Consider the following 23,296-nt stretch of genomic DNA (forward strand, 5'->3'; position numbering starts at 1 on the left):
AAGTTCTTAAAGGCACGCTGAGGAAACTCTGTTGCTTTCAGTGTTGGCTCATTTCCATGCTTCCACCCCGCTGAGGAGGTGCTTTTTATAGATCATGTTCTGAATTCTTCAGGCCGGCTCCATTTGCCACATTCAGCCCTGCAGAAGCAGGGGCTGAGAGCTGCTCCCTGCGTCCCCTCTGCTTCCTCTCTGCTTGCTCTTCCAGTTGTAGTTCAGGGCCCTGTCCTCTTCTCTTTCTTCAGCATTTCTGAAACAGTCTTTTGCTCAGATTAAAATTGTCTCCTGTTCTTGTGGTTTTGACAGAAAAATTGCATTCCTCGAGGATTGTCCTCAAACTTCACTAGATCTGGAAGAGCACAGCATTAACAATGGGCGTTTCTGACCTTGGAGACACTTGATTGGAATACCTGTGTGAAACAGAATTATTCATACAATATGGCACTTTCCATTTCAACTAGAAAAATATTCTTCTGGCCGGGCGCGGTGGCTCAAGCCTGTAATCCCAGCACTTTGGGAGGCCGAGGCAGGTGGATCACGAGGTCAAGAGATCGAGACCATCCTGGTCAACATGGTGAAACCCCGTCTCTACTAATACAAAAAATTAGCTGGGCACGGTGGCGCGTGCCTGTAATCCCAGCTACTCAGGAGGCTGAGGCAGGAGAATTGCCTGAACCCAGGAGGTGGAGGTTGCGGTGAGCCGAGATCGCGCCATTGCACTCCAGCCTGGGTAACAAGAGCGAAACTCCGTCTCAAAAAAAAAAAAAAAAAAAAAAAAAAAAAATATTCTTCTGCGGCTGAGAGTTCCATGAAGTCAGTTTTGTTTTTGTGATAGTTAAGCAGAAGAGGTCCTAACATCAGTTTGAAGGATTTGGAAATGTATTTACTTGAAAGCATAATTGCTTTGGAGTGTTGTGTTTTGCAGTGACACCTTTGTATGCAGTAATTGGGTTGAGAGGAATACTAAGTACATTTATGTCATAATAAGAAAATGACACTGTCTATAAGGAGGGACCGCAAAATTATAGATGATCAGTTTTTATTGCAACATCTTTAGTAACATATCTAAAAATTGTCACCCCTCTGCCCCCTCAATACACACACACATAAATATAGACTTCTAGCAACCAATTTCTGCCAGAACAGAGTTCTCACCAAAGGATTATTATTGAAAAGTCCCTGGAGCCTTGTGAATGTATTAGAAAAATGCCATTGCCCAGAGCAACATTGGGAGCTAGTTGGTCTGTTAGGTTGTAAATGTTGGTTGCAAGTTTCTCCTTGTTGTCGAGGCAAAAGAATGACTTTTTTCAGAAATTTTAGAACAAATACTGAGATGTATTACCTTCTCCCATTGCCATCACCATCTGTGAGTATTTTACTCTGTGTTCAGCACTCTGTTGCATACTTTACACACTTCACATCATTTGATCATCTCAAGAGCAGTATGAGGTCTGGTCTTATCCACTTTACTGTCAAGGAAAGGACCCTGGTGGAGGCCGATCAACTTGTTACATGGTTGGATGTGGTAACATGAGGACCTGAACGTGGAACATCTGGCTAGAGAGTCCTTGGTCCTAGTACCATGCCAAACCTTAAGCTGGTATCAGGACTGCTTGCCCCTAGCAAGTGTACATTGGTGATTCTACTGTGATTTGAACCCTGACTAGTAATTCTAAGCCAAGCAGGATGCTGCTGCCAGGCTCCAGTTCAGTAGCACAGCAGCAATATTGATGCAGATTCTTTCCACGGAACCCATCGTGGTCAGCTGTCTTCACTAGGAGTAAGTTGAGGGAGATAGAGTAGGAACTACATCACTCTATCCCCACTGGAGGGACATAGAATGAACTTACAGCTTATATGCAACCTAAAGAGACTGTCCCCTCTTTATCTTCTTCCCTCTACACCTCCTCTTGCTGCCCCTTTCTATCAAGCCTTGGTCACAGATGTCCTGCCTCATAATGACTCATGACCGTCTCATTACATTACTAGTGTTTTTCCTAGACTATATCTTCTAGGAAACGGAATCATATATGCTACATAGGCATCCCCTTTTCTGGGAACCTCGACTAATCCATCATTTTACAACCCTTCCTGTGATCCTCTTTCTTCCTGGTGACTGTGATGGCCGGTCCTTCCTGCCCCTGGCCAGAGCACCCTTGCACATCTGGCAGAAGTAACATACCTGCACTGCAGACCAGTGTGCCCTCCAGAGGAGGCACACAGACCAGCTGTGCAGGATATGAGGGTGAAAGTTTACCGAAAAATGATCCATACGGCTCTGCATTAACTTATTTTTAAATAAAATGAACCAAAAATAAGCCTTCTTTTACCCCAAGGAAACCACATGTGTTTGTCAACACATTTCCCCCTATCTCCCTGCAGCCTGGCACATGGTAAACAATTTGTAAATATTTGTTGAGTGAGAGAAGATAGCAACATTTTCAGTTTAAGTTTCTTTTTTGTATTGGCATAATCCCATCTTAAATGATTGGTTTAATGAATTTATCTCTTGCACTGTGGCTATTTCAGAGCTTGAAGGAATAAAAAGACAAAAAAGAAAGAAAGAAAGAAAGAACCTTAAGGTGGGAACCTGAGGCTTCTTTCACTCTCATATAACAAAGCAACTTAAAGTGTTCTGGGCTTGGACCATCTCTGGGTTGCTGTCCCAGTGTCACGGTTACTGGGGGATCTGGATTCGAGGATTTTAAGGGAAGTGCCAGAGGCTGGGGAGAGGGATAGAGAAGGTGCTCATTTGCTTCAGGTTTTGGACTTCAAGGCAAACGCTCCACATTTTCACTTGGGGATGGGGAAGTCCTTGCTGTGCCATCTCCCCGCCACGGCTTTCTGGTAAGCCTTATGCAGTGATTAAATTATGCCAACTCTAGAGGTGTAATTTCAGTTTTTGATGAGAAAATTTAGCCAAGAGACTATGTTAACATGCACCCACTCTTTGACTAATGATGCTTCCTGCATCCATCCTCTGCAGAGGGCATTTTTCCCTGGTGCCAAGTGCACCCAGAGCCCCTCTTCCATATTTGGCTTTTATCCTAATTAATTATGATTGGCCAGAAGTCTACTGACTGGAGCTCCCTCTCTGGGGGCTGTTCTAGGTGACTCACTTCTAGATATGCAGTTCTCACATAGGAAAAAAAAAAAAACAATGACCCAAACGTATGAACAACATTAAGTGTTCTGACAGTGAAGTAGTGCTTTTCTCTTCGTGGTGTTTGTGTGAAATGATCTGGCAAAATAGATGCTGCAGAAATAATGCATTTCTGTGTCTCCCTTCTCAAAAGATAAATATCCTTGGCTCACCACAGGATTTCCTGCCAAATGCTGATTCTGCTAACAGAAGGGATGGAAGCTTCAGAGACTGTCTTGTAACAGAGGATATACAAAGTTTCTCAGGCTTGCCTTTTTTCCATATCACAAATGTGACATATAATGCCTTCTGCCTAGACCCTGGTCCTGGCTAAATCCACAGGCTGCTTTGCTGGGGCATCTCTGGCTGCTGCACCAGGCCAGGGTAGGCCCAGCGAAGACATCAACATCATCCACACCCTGTTGGAATTTGTCTGTTACATTAAGAGCCTCTGTTTATTTAGGAATATGGAAACACAATGCTTGCTAGAATCCTCTGTAGCCAGAAATGCCAAGAGAAAAAAATAAAGTAGCACTAGGATTTGGGTGGTCCATTATGTGCAGGCACTGTGCTGGGGGCTTCGACAGATGTCCTCCCAGGTAAGACTGCAGGGCAGCCCTGGATGATGGACATCATCTTCGGTGGTGTTCTGAATGAGGACCCTGAAGCTCAGGAGGTTAATGGCTTTCTTAAAGTGACTCAGCCAGCTGGCCGAAAGTGTTGCTGTGTCTGGTCCCCAGAAACCTTGGTGTCTCTTGAGGAGTCCTGCCTCTCATTCCTCTGCCTCTTAGGCCCCCTCCCCATTGCTGTCTTGCAAGTCCTGGCCATTGCAGCCTCTGGCTTCCTTGTCTCTGTCCAGTTTTGCCCTCTTTCTCTCCATTCTGCACACTGAGGTTATTCAAAAGCATGTACCTGATCACTGATCCTTTCTACCCACAAACAGCTCCCCCCGCCACAGGTGGCTCTAGTTGTTGCTTGTCCCCACAGTCCCAACCCCCTCCCCACATCAGGATGAGGTTCAAACTCTTACTCCTAGCACACCACCCCTGATGACCTGGCCTCTGCTCACTTCACTGGCCTCATCTCTCACCAAAGTTGTCCACCATGGCTGTCCATGCTCCAGTGCAGTGGGACAGCGAACACTTCCTTGAGCCCCAGTGGCCTCCCTGTTGGACTCTCCTCCTTGCTGCTCCCTCTTCCTGGCATCTTCATCCCCTGTTGCACCTCTCATCCCACCCCCAGCCTTGTCATCCTCACAGGGTTTGGCAAGATGGGAGTCACTGCCCTAACTACCCTCATCAGGCTTTCCCTGATGCTCTATCTTCCTTGCGTGTTTCCTCCTCAGAATGTTCTGGCAATTAAATAGCAAGCTTTCTTTAAAAAAAGTTTTGTTTTGTTTTTTTTTAATTTCCACAGGTTTTTGGGGAACAGGTGGTGTTTGGTTACAGGAGTATGATCTTTAGTGGTGATTTGTGAGATTTTGGTGCACTGTCACCCAAGCAGTATACACTGAACCCAATTTGTAGTCTTTTTACCCTCACCCATTTCCTACCCTTTCCCCCTGAGTCCCCAAAGTCCACTGTGTCATTGTTATGCCTTTGGATCCTCATAGCTTAGCTCCCGTGTATGAGTGAGAACAGAAGATGTTTGGTTTTCCATTCCTGAGTTACTGCACTTAGAATGGTGGTCTCCGGTTCCATCCTGGTTGCAATGACTTCCATTAATTTATTCATTTTTATGGCTGCATGGTGGTATATCTATACCACAGTTTCTTTATCTACTCATTGATTGATGGGCATTTGGGTTGGTCCCACATTTTTGCAATTGCAAATTGTGCTGCTATAAACATGCGTGCGCAAGTATCTTTTTTGTATAATGACTCCTTTTCCTCTGGGTAGATACCCAGTAGTGGGATTGCTGGATCAAATGGTAGTTCTACTTTTAGTTCCTTAAGGAATCTCCACACTGTTTTCCACAATGGCAGGTACAGTTTACATTCTCACCAGCAGTGTAGAAGAGTTCCCTTTTCACCACATCCTCACCAACATCTATTATTTTTTGGTTTTTTGATTATGGCCATTCTTGCAGGAGTAAGATGGTATCACATTGTGGTTTTGATTTGCATTTTTCTAATCATTAGTGATCTTGAGCATTTTTTCATGTTTCTTGGCTATTTGTATGTCTTCTTTTGAGAATTTAGACAGCAAGCTTTTGTAAACATCACTTTACTCGTTACGATGTGCTTGGTGTCCAGCACCCTGCCTGGCATACCAGAGACACCCAGTATAGTTTGCAGAACAAACAGATGGAGTGCTGGAGAAAGGATACAAAGCCAGCCTGGCTCAAACCTTTCCTCTGGTGCCATAACCATCACTTCCATTTTTGTTTTCCTCTCTGCCTTCCCTTTGTGTTTACAGGGACCCGGTAATACTTTCTTAACTCCTTTTCTCAGTTGAAGGATGACTGCTTTTACATGAAACAAAAGTAATCTGTAGTGGCATCCTTGAGGCTATAGAAAATTAAAAGCCCCATTGCCTGCCCAGCTGTGTGGGGAAGCTAAGCCCAGGAGGAGAAGGAAGAATGTTAGGTACTTTTCCTCCAGGTCCTTTTTGGTACCTTAGGGAACAGAAGCCAGTTGGTAGCCTGCATGTGGCCATGGAGTAATTTCTTTTTTTTTTTAATTGCATTTTAGGTTTTGGGGTACATGTGAAGAACATGCAAGATTGTTGCATAGGTGCATACGTAGCAGTGTGATTTGCTGCCTTCCTCCCCTTCACCTATATCTGGCATTTCTCCCCATGCTATCTCTCTCCAACTCCCCACCCCTTGCTGTCCCTCCCCTATTTCCCCTCTACAGACCCCAGTATGTGATGCTTCCCTCCCTGTGTCCATGTGTTCTCATTGTTCAACACCCACCTATGAGTGAGAACATGCAGTGTTTGATTTTCTGTTCTTGTGTCAGTTTGCTGAGAATAATGGTTTCCAGGCTCATCCATGTCCCTACAAAGGACACGAACTCATCGTTTTGATGGCTGCATAGTATTCCATGGTGTATATGTGCCACATTTTCCCTGTCCAGTCTATCATCGATGGGCATTTGGGTTGGTTCCAGGTCTTTGCTATTGTAAACAGTGCTGCAGTGAACATTCGTGTGCATGTGTCCTTATAGTAGAACGATTTATAATCCTTTGGATATATACCCAGTAATGGGATTGCTGGATCAAATGGAATTTCTATGTCTAGGTCCTTGAGGAATCACCACACTGTCTTCCACAATGGTTGAACTAATTTACACTCCCACCAACAGTGTAAAAGTGTTCCTATTTCTCCACATCCTTTCCAGCATCTGTTGTCTCCAGATTTTTTAATGATTGCCATTCTAACTGGTGTGAGGTGGTATCTCAATGTGGTTTTGATTTGCATTTCTCTAATGACCAGTGATGATGAGAATTTTTTCATATGTTTGTTGACCTTGTGTATGTCTTCTTTTGTAAAGTGTCTGTTCATGTCCTTTGCCCACTTTTGAATTGGCTTGTTTGTTTTTTCCTTGTACATCTGGATATCAGCCCTTTGTCAGATGGGTAGATTGCAAAAATTTTTTCCCATTCTGTTGGTTGCCGATTCAGTCTAATGACTGTTACTTTTGCTGTGCAGAAGCTGTGGAGTTTGATTAGGTCTCATTTGTCTATTTTGGCTTTTGTTGCCTATGCTTTTGGTGTTTTGGTCATGAAGTCCTTGCCTATGCCTATGTCCTGAATGGTTTTGCCTAGGTTTTCTTCTAGGGTTTTTATGGTATTAGGTCTTATGTTTAAGTCTTTAATCCATCTGGAGTTAATTTTAGTGTAAGGTGTCAGGAAGGGGTCCAGTTTCTGCTTTCTGCACATGGCTAGCCAGTTTTCCCAACACCATTTATTAAACAGGGAATCCTTTCCCCATTGCTTGTTTTTGTCAGATTTGTCAAAGATTGGATGGTTGTAGATGTGTGGTGTTGCCTCTGAGGCCTCTGTTCTGTTCCATTGGTCTATATCTCTGTTTTGGTATGAGTACCATGCTGTTTTGATTACTGTAGCCTTGTAGTATAGTTTGAAGTCTGGTAGTGTGATGCCTCCTGCTTTGTTGTTTTTTTTTTTTTTGCTTAGAATTGACTTGGCTATGCAAGCTCTCTTTTGGTTTCATATGAAGTTTAAGGTGTTTTTTTCCAGTTCTGTGAAGAAGGTCATTGGTAGCTTGATGGGGATAGCATTGAATCTGTAAATTACTTTGGGCAGTATGGCCATTTTCAGTATATTGATTCTTCCTAACCATGAACATGGAATGTTTCTCCATCTGTTTGTGTCCTCTCTTATTTCGTTGAGCAGTGGTTTGTAGTTCTCCTTGAAGAGGTCCTTTACATCCTTTGTTAGTTGTATTCCCAGGTATTTTATTCTCTTTGTAGCAATTGTGAATGGCAGTTTGTTCTTGATGTGGCTCTCTTTAAGTCTGTTATTGGTGTATAGGAATGCTTGTGATTTTTGCACATTGATTTTGTATCCTGAGACTTACAAAGAGACTTAGACTCCCACACAATAATAGTGGGAGACTTTAACACCCCATTGTCAATATTAGACAGATCAACCAGACAGAAAATTAACAAGCATATCCAGGACTTGAACTCAGACCTGGAACAAGCAAACCTAATAGGCATTTACAGCACTCTCCACCCTAAATCCACAGAATATACATTCTTCTCAGCACCACATCACACCTACTCTAAAATTGACCACATAATTGGAAGTAAATCACTCCTCAGCAAATGCAAAAGAACGGAAATCATAACAGTCTCTCAGACCACAGTGCAATCAAGTTAGATATCAGAATTCAGAAACTAACTCAGAACCGCACATCTTCAGGGAAACTGAACAACTGGCTCTTGAATGTTGACTGGATAAACAATGAAATGAAGGCAGAAATAAAGATGTTTTTCGAAACCAACGAGAACGAGGACACAACATACCAGAATCTCTGGGATGCATTTAAAGCAGTGTCGAGAGGAAAATATATAGCAATAAATGCCCACAGGGAAGCAAGGAAAGATCTAAAATTGACACCCTATCATCAAAATTGAACGATCTAGAGGAGCAAGACCAAAAAAAACTCAAAACATAGCAGAAGACAAGAAATAACTAAGATCAGAGCAGAACTGAAGGAGATAGGGACACAAAAAACCCTTCAAAAAATCAATATATCCAGGAGCTGGTTTTTCAAAAAGATCAACAAAATAGACCACTAGCCAGATTAATAAGAAAGAAAAGAGAGAATAATCAAATAGATGCAATAAAAAACGATAAAGGAGATATCACCACAGATTCCACAGAAATACAAACCATCATCGGAGACTATTACAAACATCTCTAGGCACATAAACTAGTAAACCTGGAAGAAATGGATAAATTCCTGGACACTTGCCTCCTCCCAAGCCTAAACCAGGAAGAAGCCGAAACCCTGAATAGACCAATAACAAGGTCTGAAGTTGCGGAAGCAATTAAGAGCCTACCACCCAAAAAAAAAGCCCAAGTCCAGATGGGTTCACAGCTGAATTCTACCAGACATACAACGAGGAGCTGGTTCCATTCCTTCTGAAACTATTCCAAACAATCCAAAAAGAGGGAATCCTTCCTAAATCATTTTATGAGACCAACATCATCATGATACTAAAACCCGACAGAGACTCAACAAGGTAAAAAAAACTTCAGGCCGATATCTATGATGAACATAGATGCAAAAATCTTCAATAAAATACTGGCAAACTGATTGCAACAGTGCATCAAAAAGCTTATCCACCATGATCAAGTAGGCTTCATCCCGGGGATGCAAGGCTGGTTCAGCATATGCAAATCCATAAATGTAATCCATCACATAAACTGAACCAAAGACAAAAACCACATGATTATCTCAATTGACGCAGAGAAGGCCTTTGACAAAATTCAACAGCCCTTTATGCTAAAAACCCTCAATAAACTAGATATTGACAGAACGTATCTTAAAATAATAAAAGCTATTTACGACAAACCCACAGCCAATATCATACTGAATGGGCAAAAACTGGAAGCATTCCCTTTGAAATCTGGCACTAGACAAGGATGCCCTCTCTCACCACTCCTATTCAATATAGTACTGGAAGTTCTAGCCAGAGCAATCAGGCAAGAAAAAGAAATAAAGGGTATTCAAATAGGAAAGGAGGAAGTTGAATTGTCTCTATTTGCAGACAACATGATTGTATATCTAGAAGACCCCATTGTCTCAGCCCAAAATCTCCTGAAACTGATAAACATGGAGTAATTTCTAATTGAGGTTCCAGGGCCGCCTTCAGAGTGGGCTTGCTTTTCCCTCTCAGGTGTTTTTATTGTTGAGAGTTATGTCTGCTCCTTGAGGGAAGGCTCCCTACTCACCCTGCAGAGGCCCTGTGAAGGGACAATCAACTCTTGTGACTTCAAATGTGCCCAGGCGGCCTGGAGCAGCTGTGTGACCTGCTGCAGCTCCTATTTACTGCCAATGTCTCCAGGTTTTGGTATTTGCCTCTCTTAAGTTCAAGCCACTGTTGGCTACAAAATCAACAAAATGTGTTTTTATGGCGGTAAAATGGGTCCTCTGAAACAAGTTTGCAAATTTTTAGACCCTCACTCACCTATCCCTCTACCCCCCTTCCCTGTAAGGTCAAAAGATGGAGCAGTTAGAAGGCAGACCCTGCTAGGTTTGAACCTTCTCTCTAACAAGTTGACCTTCAACATTAGCTGGCCCTCTTTGTGCCTCAGCTCTCCAGCTGCAACATGGGGGGTTGTGAAGATTAGACAAAATAATAGGTGAAAAGCTTCTGGCACCCTCCTGGGCCTGTGACCCACATAGGACTCATTTTACTGACTTCCTTAGACTCTGTCAATGAAGACATGTCGCTTAACTACAAAAAGTCTAATTGGGACCACATTCCCTTAAAGAAATCTGTTTATTAGGTGCTCATATTCTATTCTAAACATAACTACAACTTTTATATATTTTTGAATGTAAAATGGTATGTTTGTTGTAAAAATTAGAAAATACAGGTAAGCAAAAGAAGAAAGAAAAAAACATTATTTGTGATTGTATCGCTGGCTGTGAACACTGTGTATGTCTTCCTAGCAGTGTGTGTGTGTGTGTGTGTGTGTGTGTGTGTGTGTATGTGTGTCAATTAGTGATTTAAAACAAAAAGTAAGCAGTTAGTGTCTGTCATATATTGTGACACTGTTTCCTGCCTTCTCTGACTCAGTTTGGGATGGCTGTGTGGACTTCTGTTGTACTGGAGTAGCTCACTCTATCCAGTTGCTGGAGGTCAAATTGCTTGGTTTTCTACTGCAGGTACCTTTTAAATAGTTTTTGATATATATCAACATTCTAAGTTACTAAGCGCTTTTGATTGATTAATAACTATCATTGAGTTACTCTCTCTGTTCTTCAAAATCTTTTGTTTCCAGCAAAGTGAAACATTTCCTAGAAAGAGTACATTATTCTGACCTGATTCTAGCAGGCATTAACACGTCTTGGAAGGACAGAGTGCTTTTTGCTTATGAGGTAACTTCCCCAGGGTGATAAGAAAGTAGTATATTCTTGGCCCATTTGCAAGGAACACCTGTTGGCATGTGGCCTGAAGGGTGGGTACTCAGGTTAGTAGAGTAATGGCTCAGCTTTTCCCAGATCTGGAACCCACAACTTGGCAGAGAGCTTTCTGCTGAGATTACTTAGCAATGTCACAGGCACCAGTAGTCCTGGGAGACTGAGAACCTGCCACGAGGCCCGGGGCTTCTGTTCACAGGGCAGACTCAGAAGAAGAAAGTGGGATACAAGAGATCTCACTGAAAACTTGGTGGAAAGTTAGAGTTAAATAAACCAATTCCCTTCTGGAAGTCTATTGGGAGAGAAACATATGCAAGTAACAGATATGGCCAGAATATTGAGGCCTGATTTAAAACCAAAACTTCGGATAAAGAGGAATTGTGAAATCCATTTTGATTTTATCTTAAGCTTCTAGATTACATTAATTACAGAATTAAGACTTTTATTTCACCAACTATAAATACTAGGCTGCATTAGTTTCGTTTGTTTTACTCAGTCTTGAACTTTGTATTTTTGGTGGTGAATCAGCCTTGGGTATAAGCTGGGTTTCACTGTTGGTTTTTGGAGCACACCTGGCAGGCAGCAGAGAACTCCTGGGATTTTTGTCTCCAAAGATATTGGCTTCCATCTGAACTTAGGGATAGTCTTAGTGATTGTCATTGAAGTTTTATTCACATACCAGAGTATGCTGTTAGCTTGAGCCAGTGTTGAGCTGGCCAGGGCCCCACCTCCCAGGCCAGTCCAATCAACCTCCCAAGGTAGGGGTAGGGAAGATTTCTCTTTGTCTTACTGTGTTTGGTGTTGCTGTCACAGAATATCACAGACTGGGTAATTTACAAGAAAAGAGATCTATTTCTTTCAGTTCTGGAGCCTAGGAAGTCCAAGGTCAAGGGTCCCGAATCTGGCAAGGGCCTTCTTGCTTCATCATCTCATAGCAGGTGGTAGAAGGGCAAGGGGAGCCAGAGAGCAAGAGGGGGCTAGAGTTGCTTTATTTATTTATTCATTTATTTATTTTTGAGACAGAGTTTCGCTCTTCTTGCCCAGTCTGGAGTGCAATGGTGTGATCTTGAGATTCTGGCTCACTGCAACCACCACCTCCCAGGTTCAAGTGATCCTCCTGCCTCAGCCTCCACAGTAGCTGGGATTACAGGTGCCTGCCACCATGCCTGACTAATTTTTTTGTATATTTAGTAGAGACGGGGTTTCACCATGTTGTCCTGGCTGGTCTTGAACTCCTGACCGACCTCAAGTGATCCACCTCCCTTGGCCTGCCAAAGTGCTGGGATTATAGGGCTGAGCCACCATGCACAGCTCCAAACTCACTTTTATAACAAATGCAGTTTTCCATAACTAACCTACTCCTGTGATAATGACACTAATCCATTAGGGTAGAGCCTTCATAACCTTATCACCTCTTATTGGCCCCATCTTCCAGTACTGCTGTATTGGGGATTAAGCTTTTAACACATGAACTTCGGGGGACACATTCAAACCATAGCAGCCTTATAGAACCATAGGAAAATGCAGCAATGTCCTTCTTTGCATCTCCCTTGCATTGTAAAATTGCAATTGCTCTGCAATAGGCTTCATCCAGAAGAGTCCTTTATGCTTGCTGTGGGTTATGGTGGCAACCAGAAGGACCTGTCCTTGCTTCCTGGGCCACACAATCTATGATGCCAGGAGAGAAGAGCACAGAGGGTTTTGGGGGCTGGGATGGAGCATGAAGCCTTCTTGTGTTGGAGAACAGGACAGCTTTGGTGGGAAGAGGGGAAAGTCTAGATTGAAGTAATAAACAGTTTTTCAGGTGAGATGCAAAAGAAACTCCTAAGATTTTTATGGATGTTTTCAGGGCATGGGAGATGCATGAACTACAGCTCATGATAATTGTAGGACCATGCAAAGCAGTTCAAAACATCTAATAAGCAGTGTAGCAGATGTCAATCTTGGTATAGACTCACATGGTCCAGAAATATTACTTCTTAATTTTTCCAGGATCAACTTAATGCTGAGAAACTCCAAGCTCTTGGGTGTAATATTCAGGTCAGAGGCTCTGGTGCCCATTCTTAGGATCCCTTCCTACCCTTCCCCTCTGCCATTGAATAGGGGGGTGCTGGAGAGTCCATGTCTAGGTTCCTACCTGCCTATAAGGGTAAGAAGAGTATTTTTTTTTTCTTTTTCTGAGACAGGGTCTTATTGTGTCACCTAGGCTGGAGTATAGTGGCATGATCATAGCACACTGCAGCCTCAACCTCCCAGGCTCAAGCAATCCTCCCACTTCAGCTCACCATGTAGTGGGACTGCAGGCATGTGCCACCACACCTGGCTAATTTAATAAAAAAAATCTTTGTAGAGACGGGGTCTCAGTATGCTGCCCAGGCTAAGAGAGTATTATCTTGCTGCTCCTAGAACACATGGCCAGATGCCTCCAGCCTCACCTCGAAACTCTAAGGATTTTGTTTTGGTTTAAGGATCTGAGGAATTCTCTCTTTACATTAGTTGCTTTCCTTAGAGTCCATCCCTTTGTCCTCAAACACTAATCTCATTTCAGGATACCCAGTATTACTGCCACAAAAGACTTGGACATTTGAGCAAGGAAGGGAAGCGTTTTGTGTGACACACACACACACCCTTCCTCGAGTCAATGAGAAACTGAGCCTCCCAGTTTACAGTTTGAAGGTATAGGATGGGAAGAATGAATGGAGAGAAAATATAAATTTATCTCTCAAAAATTATTCTGCCATTAAAATGTAATATATTTTTCTTTTTACAACTAACTCTTAAGGTCCCTAGAGCCAGATGAGATGTGGAGCCCCTTGGTTTCCCTGGGTAAGAGCTTGGGGTGGGTGAGGAATAAGTAAACTGATTCAGAGGTTCCCCACAAATAAGAGTAAACATATCTTCCCCAGTATCTTTAATTCCCCAGCTGTTTGATAACCAAATAAATGTCATGGCTTCATGTTGACATTAAAAGTATTATAAACTCCATTTGGAATGTTTTTATCAATAAACAATATTTCCTGACACTAGGAACAAAATTAAATCTTTAGTTAAACCAACTTTTGGGTCTTAGGATCCTTTATACTCCTACAGAGTCCTGAGACCCCCTGAGAGCTTTTGTTTATGTGGGTTGCTTGTATCTATTGATATTTACCATATTAGAAAGTAAAACCAAGAAATTCAAAAAGTGATTAATACAAGGATAAAAAGCTCATTACATGTTAACATATATATTATATTTTATGGAAAATAACAATACTTTCCAGTAAAAAAAAAAATAACAGGAGTGGCCTTTTTTCATTTTGCAAATCTCTTTAATATTTGACTTAAGAGAAAATAAGTGGATTTCCATATCGGCTTCTGTGTTCAATCTTTTGTGATTGGTTGCTGAAGAAAATCTGGTTTCACACAGATATGCTTTTGGAAAAAAGAAGACTTCATGGACCCTGAAAGGGTCTCAGGGACTCACAGGAGTTTTAGGATCACTTTTAGAACTGCACATTTAAACAGATAAGACCAGGGTATGTGATGGATTTTAAATGAAAAATTGTCTTTATTGAGAATTTGAGTAAACTGTGGGTGAAATCAGTCCCTTATGAACAGACAGATGATAGTTTAATTGGGTTAAAAAGTATTCCTTTCCTGGGTGCTAGTTAAGTCTCCCAGGAGAGCCAGAGTCAGTTTCATACTTCTTTCTAGTTGGTTTAATAATTTTGAAATACAGTTTAATATTCCCAAATTCACCAGAAGCAGTCATGGTATAATTTTATCTTTATTTATACCTTGTGAGTAGATGTGCTATGAAATCACAGGTGTGCTATTTTATGGTGTCATGTGTCTTGAACGTTGCCCTCTCTTCTTACAGAAATACAAAGAGTATGAGAAAGATGTTGCCATAGAAGAAATTGATGGTCTCCAACTGGTGAAGAAACTGGCAAAGAACATGGAAGAGATGTTTCACAAGAAGTCTGAGGCAGTCAGGGTAAGTGCCTCTGGTTTGTGCCCTGTATTGCCTGAAGACACAAAGGCAGTTTCAGGGGATGGCATTGATGAACCAATCTCTCAAAGATAAAAGTTGACTCACTCAGCTATTACATAAATACTTTTATTTCTACAGTCTGGTTAACCAGGAAAAGCAGTCACTAAGGGCACAAACTGCCCTTTTCATAGAGGGTTCTTGTGTCTGTTTACTTCTGATAAATGTGTGTGTTCAGTAGAGGTGCCACTAATTGTTCAGCCATGCAATGTGGGCCTATAACTGTATAATGCATTCACTAACTGCCCAAAACCATTCAAAAGTACACTGGGGTTCAACTAAGCTCTATTCTGATCTGAACATTTTCTTGGGTAGGTGTGTTTTGTTATTTTCTCAGATGGCTGCATAACATTCCAGTCTGTGAGTGTGTCATAATTGGTTTAACTGTTCCTATATATTTGGATGTCTGAGTTGTTTCAAAGTTTTTATTGGCCAGGCGCGGTAGCTCATGCCTGCAATCTCAGCACTTTGGGAGGCTGAGACAGGCAGATCATCTGAGGTCAGGAGTTTGTGACCAGCCTGGCCAACATGGTGAAACTCTGTCTCTACTAAAAATACAAAAATTAGCTGGGCATGGTAGTGGGCACCTGTAATCCCAGCTACTTGGGAGGCTGAGGCAGGAGAATTGCTTGAACCTGGGAGGCAGAGGTTGCAGTGAACTAAGATTGTGCCACCGCACTCCATCCTGGGAGACAGAGCGAGACTCTGGCTCAAAAAAAAGAAAGTTTTAATTTAAGAGATGTGGTCTTGTTATGTTGCCCAGGCTGGTCTCAAACTCCTGGGCTCTAGTTATCCCACCTCAGTCTCCTGAGTAGCTGGGGCTACAGGTATGTACCACCACACCTGGCTTGCTTGCAGGTTTGACATAAATAATGCTGCAGTGAATCTTCTTGTATGTTTATAATGGATCCACCAACTGAGCACCTACTACATGTGAGCTGTTTCTTCAGGGACTGTGTATGTACTCATGTTATCCTTGTAACACCCCCATGATGGATGTTACTATTATCCCCATTTTACAAAAGAGGAGACTGAGAGGAAGGAGCTAAGTAGCTTCTCCCAGGTCACATGAGGAGTGAGAGAGAGCTCCAGCCATATGGACCCCAGAGTCCACATTCTTTACTGCCTCCTCGCCTTCAGTATTCCAGAGTGTATGTGTATTTCCTTAATGTGAATTCTGGAACACAGAAGACAGTTCAGAGGCTCAGAAGCAATCTTCAAGGTTCTTTATGCATATGAAAACATTTCTGTCCAGATAAGGTTGTGCCAATTCACAGCTGCTCCAGCGGGAGTGGTATGCAAGTGCTTATTTTCTGGAATCCTTGAAAAAAAAAAAAAAAAAGCACTAGTAACAGTATTGTCAATTTGAGAGGGGGACATAGTGTTTTAACTTACATTTCTTTGTGAATCACAGAATTTTAGAGGAGAAAAGGACACAAATATCTTTAGGTTCTGCTTCTACAATTGACAAAGTAGCCCTGGTGTCTGGAATTAGGGGAGCTTTGTGAAGGGTGGGGGAAGGGAGTCATGTGGCATGCTGCTGTGACACATAGGTCCAGCCAGCACCAGAACCTAGAACTCACCTCCTTGAGGCAGTGGACCCATGTGGTCAGTGAGACATGGGCTCTGGAAGTAGTGGAACTGTTTTGAATCTCAGCTCTGTCCCAAGGTGGGAGACCAGTGAGAAGAACTGAGTAACCCCTGTGAATCCCTTTTTCCTCATTTACCAGCCTGGAGGTATTAGCAGGAGTCAATGATTTAATAAATATGTGCTTACATTTATTGAGTTCAGATGCACTAGCCCCTGTGCTAATCACTTCATGTATGTCATCTCATTTAATTCTTGCATCAACCTTAGGAGTGAGACACTGTTATTATCGTTGTCTTAGAGATGAGCAAACAGACTTGGCAGAATGAAGTCATTTGCCAGGTCACATGGGTAGGGCTCAGCAGAGTTAATTTTTACACCCAGGTGGTGGGGTTGCAGGACCTCTGTATCTATACAAGGCATTTATTTAGCTCAGTGTCTGGCAAACAGTAAATGTTCAGCAAACATTTGCTGTTACTTCTGGTTAAAGGGCCTTCCCACCTGTGAACATCTGATAGGAGGTAGTCTTGCAGCTTCTAGAAGCACCTGGTTCAAATGACAGGCGGGAAGGTGAACGGGGTTTAGCGTCTTCGTATTGACTAATTTTGAAACCTTTTGGCCTTAAATTAGTGAAGTTAGAAAGAAAAAAGACAAATTGATATGGTGGGTGTAGTTCCTTTGAGAAGAAAAAATAAGTTTCTCTGTTTACATTGAAATATTCCCAGAATAAAGGCAGCCAGATTCCTTGCAACGTGTATTCTATGTATTTTAAAATAAGTACACAGGATGTCTGTAAGTACGCTTGATGCTCCAGCCTATAATGTCTTGAGGAATTGGTCCAGTGTTATGTGGATTTTCCCACCCCTGTCTTTAAAGAGAGTTCGTACCTCACGTGGGGGTTTAGCGTGGAGATAGTAGAGACGGGCCTGGTCCCCACGGTGAGCCATGTGGCTCTCTTGGCAACAGTCAGGACCCATGTGCCATTTGGAATGAGATGTCCCTTTGGGGGCCAGGGGAGCAGTGAGTGTAACCCTTTTCATATTTTGATGGCACCTTGATTCTCCATTAGGAAAAGTTGCTGTTTGCCTGTGGGATTTGTGAACATTTGAAGAGCAAAGACCTCAGGTCTAAATTTGCCTGTGGGTTTGCAGTGGAGTCATTATTTGTAGCCTTGCACTGGAATGCACCACTGTGAAACAGGGTGGGGTCCTTTCCCATGCCACCCACCGGGCAGTGACCCCACACCACTCTTTTCTAAGAGCTCAGGAACAGAACAGATTTTAGGTTTGGCCTTATCACTCTGATATGCCATGCCTAGGAATCTTCCCTTTCCAAGCCCCCATCCCTCACCCCCAGCAGCTGGAGTTGGGTCCCAGGTCCAGGCGCCCCACCTTGTGTTTTCCTGGTGTGCATCAGTGGTGACTCAAAGGGAACCAGGAGAAACCTGGTTCACAAACAACCCTGATTAGTAACATTTCCATTGATGTATATAAAATATTTATGAGTCTGGCAGTAGCAATTTAGGAATTGGCAATAACAACACCTTTAGTCTGTGAAAGTACGTTCAGTTAGTGCTGGGGAAAAAAAAGGAGTACTACAATAACCCCCTCCTTTAATGTAGACTGTCATCTCCTGCCTGTTAAACAATGTTGATCTTTTTCTCTGTCTCCTCTGGCTTGATTTCATCATTTTCCTCCATCACTTTTCCCAGTGATTAGTTGAATCAGAGTGATTTTATCATCCTCATCTCCTATTTGAATTACTCTCCACTATGCAATTATCCTATCACAGAAAGTCCTATTTTCTCCCCGTCAGATGTCTGAAGTAAATGTGAAACCTAAAGTGGGCTGCCCATTACATAACCCCTGTCATCTCGTTGGTAATGGACTATATGTAACTTTTTTTTTTTCAGGCTAGCAAATTATAAATAACCTTAGCTTCAGTAATTGCCATTAACATAATGGTGCCATCATTATGGTAGCATTCCTTAAATAATATTTTCTAGCGTTTTTTAATGCCATTGGTGGTTTAAGTAATTTTTTTACACTCACGCAGAGGCTAGCTATAGGTTGATACGGCCATGCTCCTGCTTTCTTTTGTATATAGCGATTGTGCCCAAGGCACCGTCTCTCACCTTCATTGTTCAGACATATTTATGCTTCCAAGTCCTCAATTAATATTGCTGACAATTTGTCAAGTTTTAAATCTCTATGAATGGACAAGAAATGGAGTCCATTTGCTTTTAGTTCATTAACATTTCAAGGGATATTTCACGTGCTGGACATGGAGGAAAGGATATGCACCCATCCTCTGCCAACTATGGATGCTCATCAGGCCATTCCTAAGTGACACCTGGAAATGCTTGTCTGTGTCACAAGTCAGAGCTCATCTTTGATGTTGATGGAATGCCAATTTGATACCATTCCCCTTTCTCCTGAGTTGCTGATGTTGAGAAATGTACCCTGATTTGAGGGGAGGGAGAAGGCAGAAGGGTTACATTGCATGACCTTGTTTATATGAACAGGCTGCCCCCAGCCTTTCCTTTGTCTTTAAAATCTGGCCCTTCAGGGGGAGTAGCACAAACTATCAGTCAACTGGAAGCATCATCTGGGGCTCCAGGGAGCTCTGAGCAGGCACAGCCAAATGTGCGGTGGGAAGAGGGTCTGTAGGAAGTAACTGTGTAACCACGGACATCTCTGATTGTTGTAAGGATATACTTTGAGGACCAATTCCATCACAGACAGGGAGATGCCATGATCCTGTGATTTTGGTGTGGTCCATATAACTGGGATGAACAGCACAAGAAAAAAGCAGATAAACCAGGAAATGACAAAAAGGACTTTGGTGAATTTATAATTTTATAGTAGTATTCTCCACGGTGGTTTTCTAAAGGTGAATTCCTCAGAGTGGATTTTGCCTTTGGTTGTGCAGAACAGCTCTGGGGTGGACACTGCCTTCACCACATTGATTTGAACTGGACTTATAACCTCCTCCTGTCTTCCCAGGTGTTCCTGATTTCAGAGCCAAACACTGATCCAGAGGACTTTAAATGTCAGGCTATGCAGACTACAGACCTCCACAAACTTTAACAGGTTTCAGAGAGGGAAGGGGCACTGGGGGGATTATAGGATAGTATCTGTTTTGGTAGCATTTCAAGCAAAACATTACAATTAATTAGACGTGTCTGAAAGAATGAACTCCTCTGGGGAATGTGAAGAGATATAAAAAACAAGTTGTAGCTAGACCACTCCGTGATAAGTCCGTTGTTTTCAAACCTTGGGTAAGATATTTAATAAATTTTGAAAGCATGCTGAAACTCACGGCTGTAATTAAACTTAATCTTGTTTCACTTATTTTCTGATTTACATTGATAAAATGATAAATAAATCCCTGGAAAAGAGTGTTTTGCTTAAAAATAAATACCTTTGCTTGTTGGGAAGAGCTAAAGGAGACTAGATTTTATATTAAGTTTCCCCCCTTCCTATAGTTACCTGCTGTTCATTGCGGAACTGATTCCCATTATAGCTGTACTGTGGAAAGTAATTGCTGTTGTACAGTAATTCAATTTCAGTGCATTCACGCGTCAGTTCACCGATAGGGGTTTATCTGGAGAAACCTGGGACTTGAAAGCTTTTTATCGAGAAATTCCACATGCAGCAAGACATTTTTCCTAGGAAACGAATATCAGTATTCGCATTTAATAAACATTTACCTTCTCAGAAAAATGGATTTTTCTCCCTGCAGAAGAGATTTACGCCAATCTTCCAAAAAGCTAGAGGGTACTATTAAAGCAACTTTCTTGAGATGTTTTTTGACTGGCATCTGTCTACATATGTATGACTATAAAATACATCAATGTTTTTATGAAAATATATACAGTGAGGCATGAAAAGCAGGATACGCCCAAGTAAAGCATACTCCATTCCCAAAATATAAGCTATATATATATATATAAGAAATTAATATCTATAGGGACTATATGAATACTTCTGGTTTAAAAACTCATCTGTGTCTATAGACATTGTGAAAATTGTGGGTGAGGCATACTTTCGAAAGGATATCCATTATGTTGGAAATGAAATAATTGATTCTGCTTATCAATTTCTAGGTTAAGGAAAAGTTCTTAAGACAGAACTGATTCTTCTTTTCACATATGAAGTTGAAAATGAGCTGTGGAGATTTTAGGAACTGAATATAGCGTAACAGTGCCAGAATCACTTTAAGTTCTCAGGCAGTAGAGGTATATATGGCTGTGTAGACCTAGAAGATTTTTGTTTTCTGCCTTGTTTCCATTTCTGATCTCATCTCAGAATTTCAAAGCTGGTACTTTGAAAGAGCAGTAAATTTGTTTTCAGAAAAAAATAATGTTTTCTGTTTTGAGTCACAGATGGAGGGCGGAGACTATTAATTTTTTATGTTGATTTATCTTATGGTCTATTTGCCCCTTTCTTTGGTAAACTGGGTTGCTTGCAAAATTGCATGTATACATGTAAGGAAATTTAGAGCAGAAACCTCAAACCAGAAGAATCTTAAAAAAGAGCAACAATCTGCATTCACCAGTTTTGATGAGGTCAGCGAACCATGTTTGGTTAATGGTTGAGAACAAAACCACATCGAACTGCGTGGTCTTTGTGGGTTTCACCCCAAATGGGCCCCAGGTTTCTGCTAACACACTTCAGTTTGAGTCAACCTAAGCCTCACAGATAGGCCCAGAGGACTGCTCTCCCTCCCACGTTGAGAGGGAACAACCTCTCCGTCCCCCTGGGGGTATACACTTACCACTAAAGGGAAGGAAGGGGAGCCACTGGACGCCTTGTATGTGCAGTTTCACGTCTTGCCCCCTCAAGCTCTGTTTTCCATCGGCCTCACATCTTCAAAGTTGGGTTGACTTGGTGGACCGTATCCTAACTTTCCTACTTATTCTGGGGGTGTTGGCCTGTAAAAAGCATTCTTCTTTGTAGGTAGAACCACTGCATCAAACCATCCTTGACTTCATGGTTATTTGGAATAACCATGAATGGGACTAATAATTGGACTGCATTATTGATTTAGTCCAGTTATTTTCCCAAATATTTTGGGAAACGCTTTCCATTTGCAGAGCTTTATGGAAGACTTCGTTTCATATTTTCTATGTCTACCATAGAAGCACCCATGTATTTTTTAATGCTTTTTGTTTGTTTTTACTGGTTATAAAAGTAATACATATTCATTGTAAAAGAACAAAGAATGTGCAGAAAATGGTAAAAGGGAAAGTAAAGATCACAGCAAGAAGTATCAAGTGGTACTTAATGTTTCTCAATACCTTTCATTTTTCAGCATCTTAGTTTCTGTCCTTACAGGGTTTTTTTTTTCCTATTTGTGCTTGAGTATATAGATATATGTGGGCATATATAAACTTCTAAAACATTGGATTTTTCTTTCTTGTAACAAGCTTTTAAAAAATGACATGTTGTGGACATGTCGATGAATATAGATTTCTGTTATTTTTCATGAATGCTTTCTGGGAAAGCAGAAATCAAGCAGTTCTCTCTGAGTGAACATTGATGTCATCTGTAGTGTTTCACTGTTATAAGCAATAATATGATAAACTTTCTTGCAGAGAAACTTGTGTTCATTTATTTTTGATGCATTTATTAGGATATATTCCTAGAAGTGAAATTAAGGCTTTAGGTATATCTTGCCAGATTGTCCTACAGACAATGCATGCCTATCTGTGTTTCCACCTGTGTGGTTGGAGGGGCACTATTTCCCCATTGTCCTCCCAAGTCCTTGACTATTATTAGTCTTTTGGCCATCTATAGTATCTCAAGTTTTGTTGGTTTTTTTTTTTTTTGAGATACAGTTTCACTCTTACTGCCCAGGCCAGAGTGCAATGGCGCAATCTTGGCTCACTGCAACCTCTGCCTCCCAGGTTCAAGCAGCTCTCCTGCCTCAGCCTCTCAAGTAGCTGGGATTACAGGCACCCGCCACCATGCCTGGCTAATTTTTGTATTTTTAGTAGAGATGGGATTTCACCATGTTGGCTGGGCTGGTCTCAAACTCCTGACCTCAGGTGATCCGCCTACCTCGGCCTCCCGAAGTTCTGAGATTACAGGTGTGAGCCACTGCGCCCGGCCTCAGGTTGTTTTTGTTTTCTTTAATTACTCACTGTTTGGCACAGTGGGTCCCTCTGGCTCCCCACCTGCCCTGAACCAGGGTTTGAGGAAATTACACCATGTCACACAGAGAATGGGCTTGACAAAACAGAGGGATGACCCAGGTGCTGATCCCCATCCTCCCACAGAGAAGTATGTGGGTACAGGCACTCTGCTGGGTGTGCCTGGAGGAGCCCTCTCCTTCCCCTCCCTTTCTGGACCTTATCATAGGAACAGTCCTGGGGAGGAGGGACAAGCTAGCACTAAGCTGCCTGGCTTTGGGGTGCCAGCCAGTTTAGGGGAAGCAGCTGGGAGCATCGGCTGCTCAGTACCTGGGGACTGTGGTGCCCTGGGTGTTTCAGCCTCCCCACTACTGTGGGAGAAAGTCAGTAGTTGCAAGAGAAGTTGAGCTTGGTGCAGCCCCTCTCACTGGGAAAGGGCCCCGTTCCCAGCTGGTTCATTGTCTGGGCACCCAGACTGAGCGCTAGGGTCACTTTGATTCACCTCTCTGAAAGGTACTATGTAGTTAAATTGTTTTACATTTACGTTTATACATGTAAAAGTATTTACATATGTATTAGCCATTTCTTCTTCATTTTTATTTTTGTACACTGCCTGGTAATACTCTTTCCCTTTGTTTATACTGTACTATTTCTTTTCTTTGTCCCAACTTGTCTTTACTCTGGCCCCAGTGCCTATTACAGTGCTTCAGACTATAGTTAACTGCTCAGTAAATGTTTGTTGATTGACTCGTGGGCCTTTGCCTTGGGGTCAGGATA

The 23,296-nt window shown here is 42.1% G+C and overlaps 1 protein-coding gene across 5 annotated transcripts in view; it reads left to right on the forward strand.

The window, feature by feature from the left end:
• Window positions 1-23,296, forward strand: part of CACNA2D3 (calcium voltage-gated channel auxiliary subunit alpha2delta 3) — a 963,339-nt gene that overhangs the window by 217,293 nt on the left and 722,750 nt on the right. For all 5 annotated transcript variants that reach the window (XR_002478711.2, XM_021671646.1, XM_064367210.1 and 2 more), the window contains one exon: window positions 14,625-14,741. Coding sequence is in view for 4 of the 5 variants with exons in the window: in XM_021671646.1 (XP_021527321.1) it covers window positions 14,625-14,741 (117 nt within the window). In the remaining variant the exon portion in view is untranslated. The remainder of the gene's footprint in view (window positions 1-14,624; window positions 14,742-23,296) is intronic.

The sequence above is a fragment of the Aotus nancymaae genome, unplaced genomic scaffold (assembly GCF_030222135.1).
Source record: "Aotus nancymaae isolate 86718 unplaced genomic scaffold, 86718_ANA_hifiasm-v0.15.2.pri h1tg000067l, whole genome shotgun sequence".
Classification (NCBI taxonomy): domain Eukaryota; kingdom Metazoa; phylum Chordata; class Mammalia; order Primates; family Aotidae; genus Aotus; species Aotus nancymaae.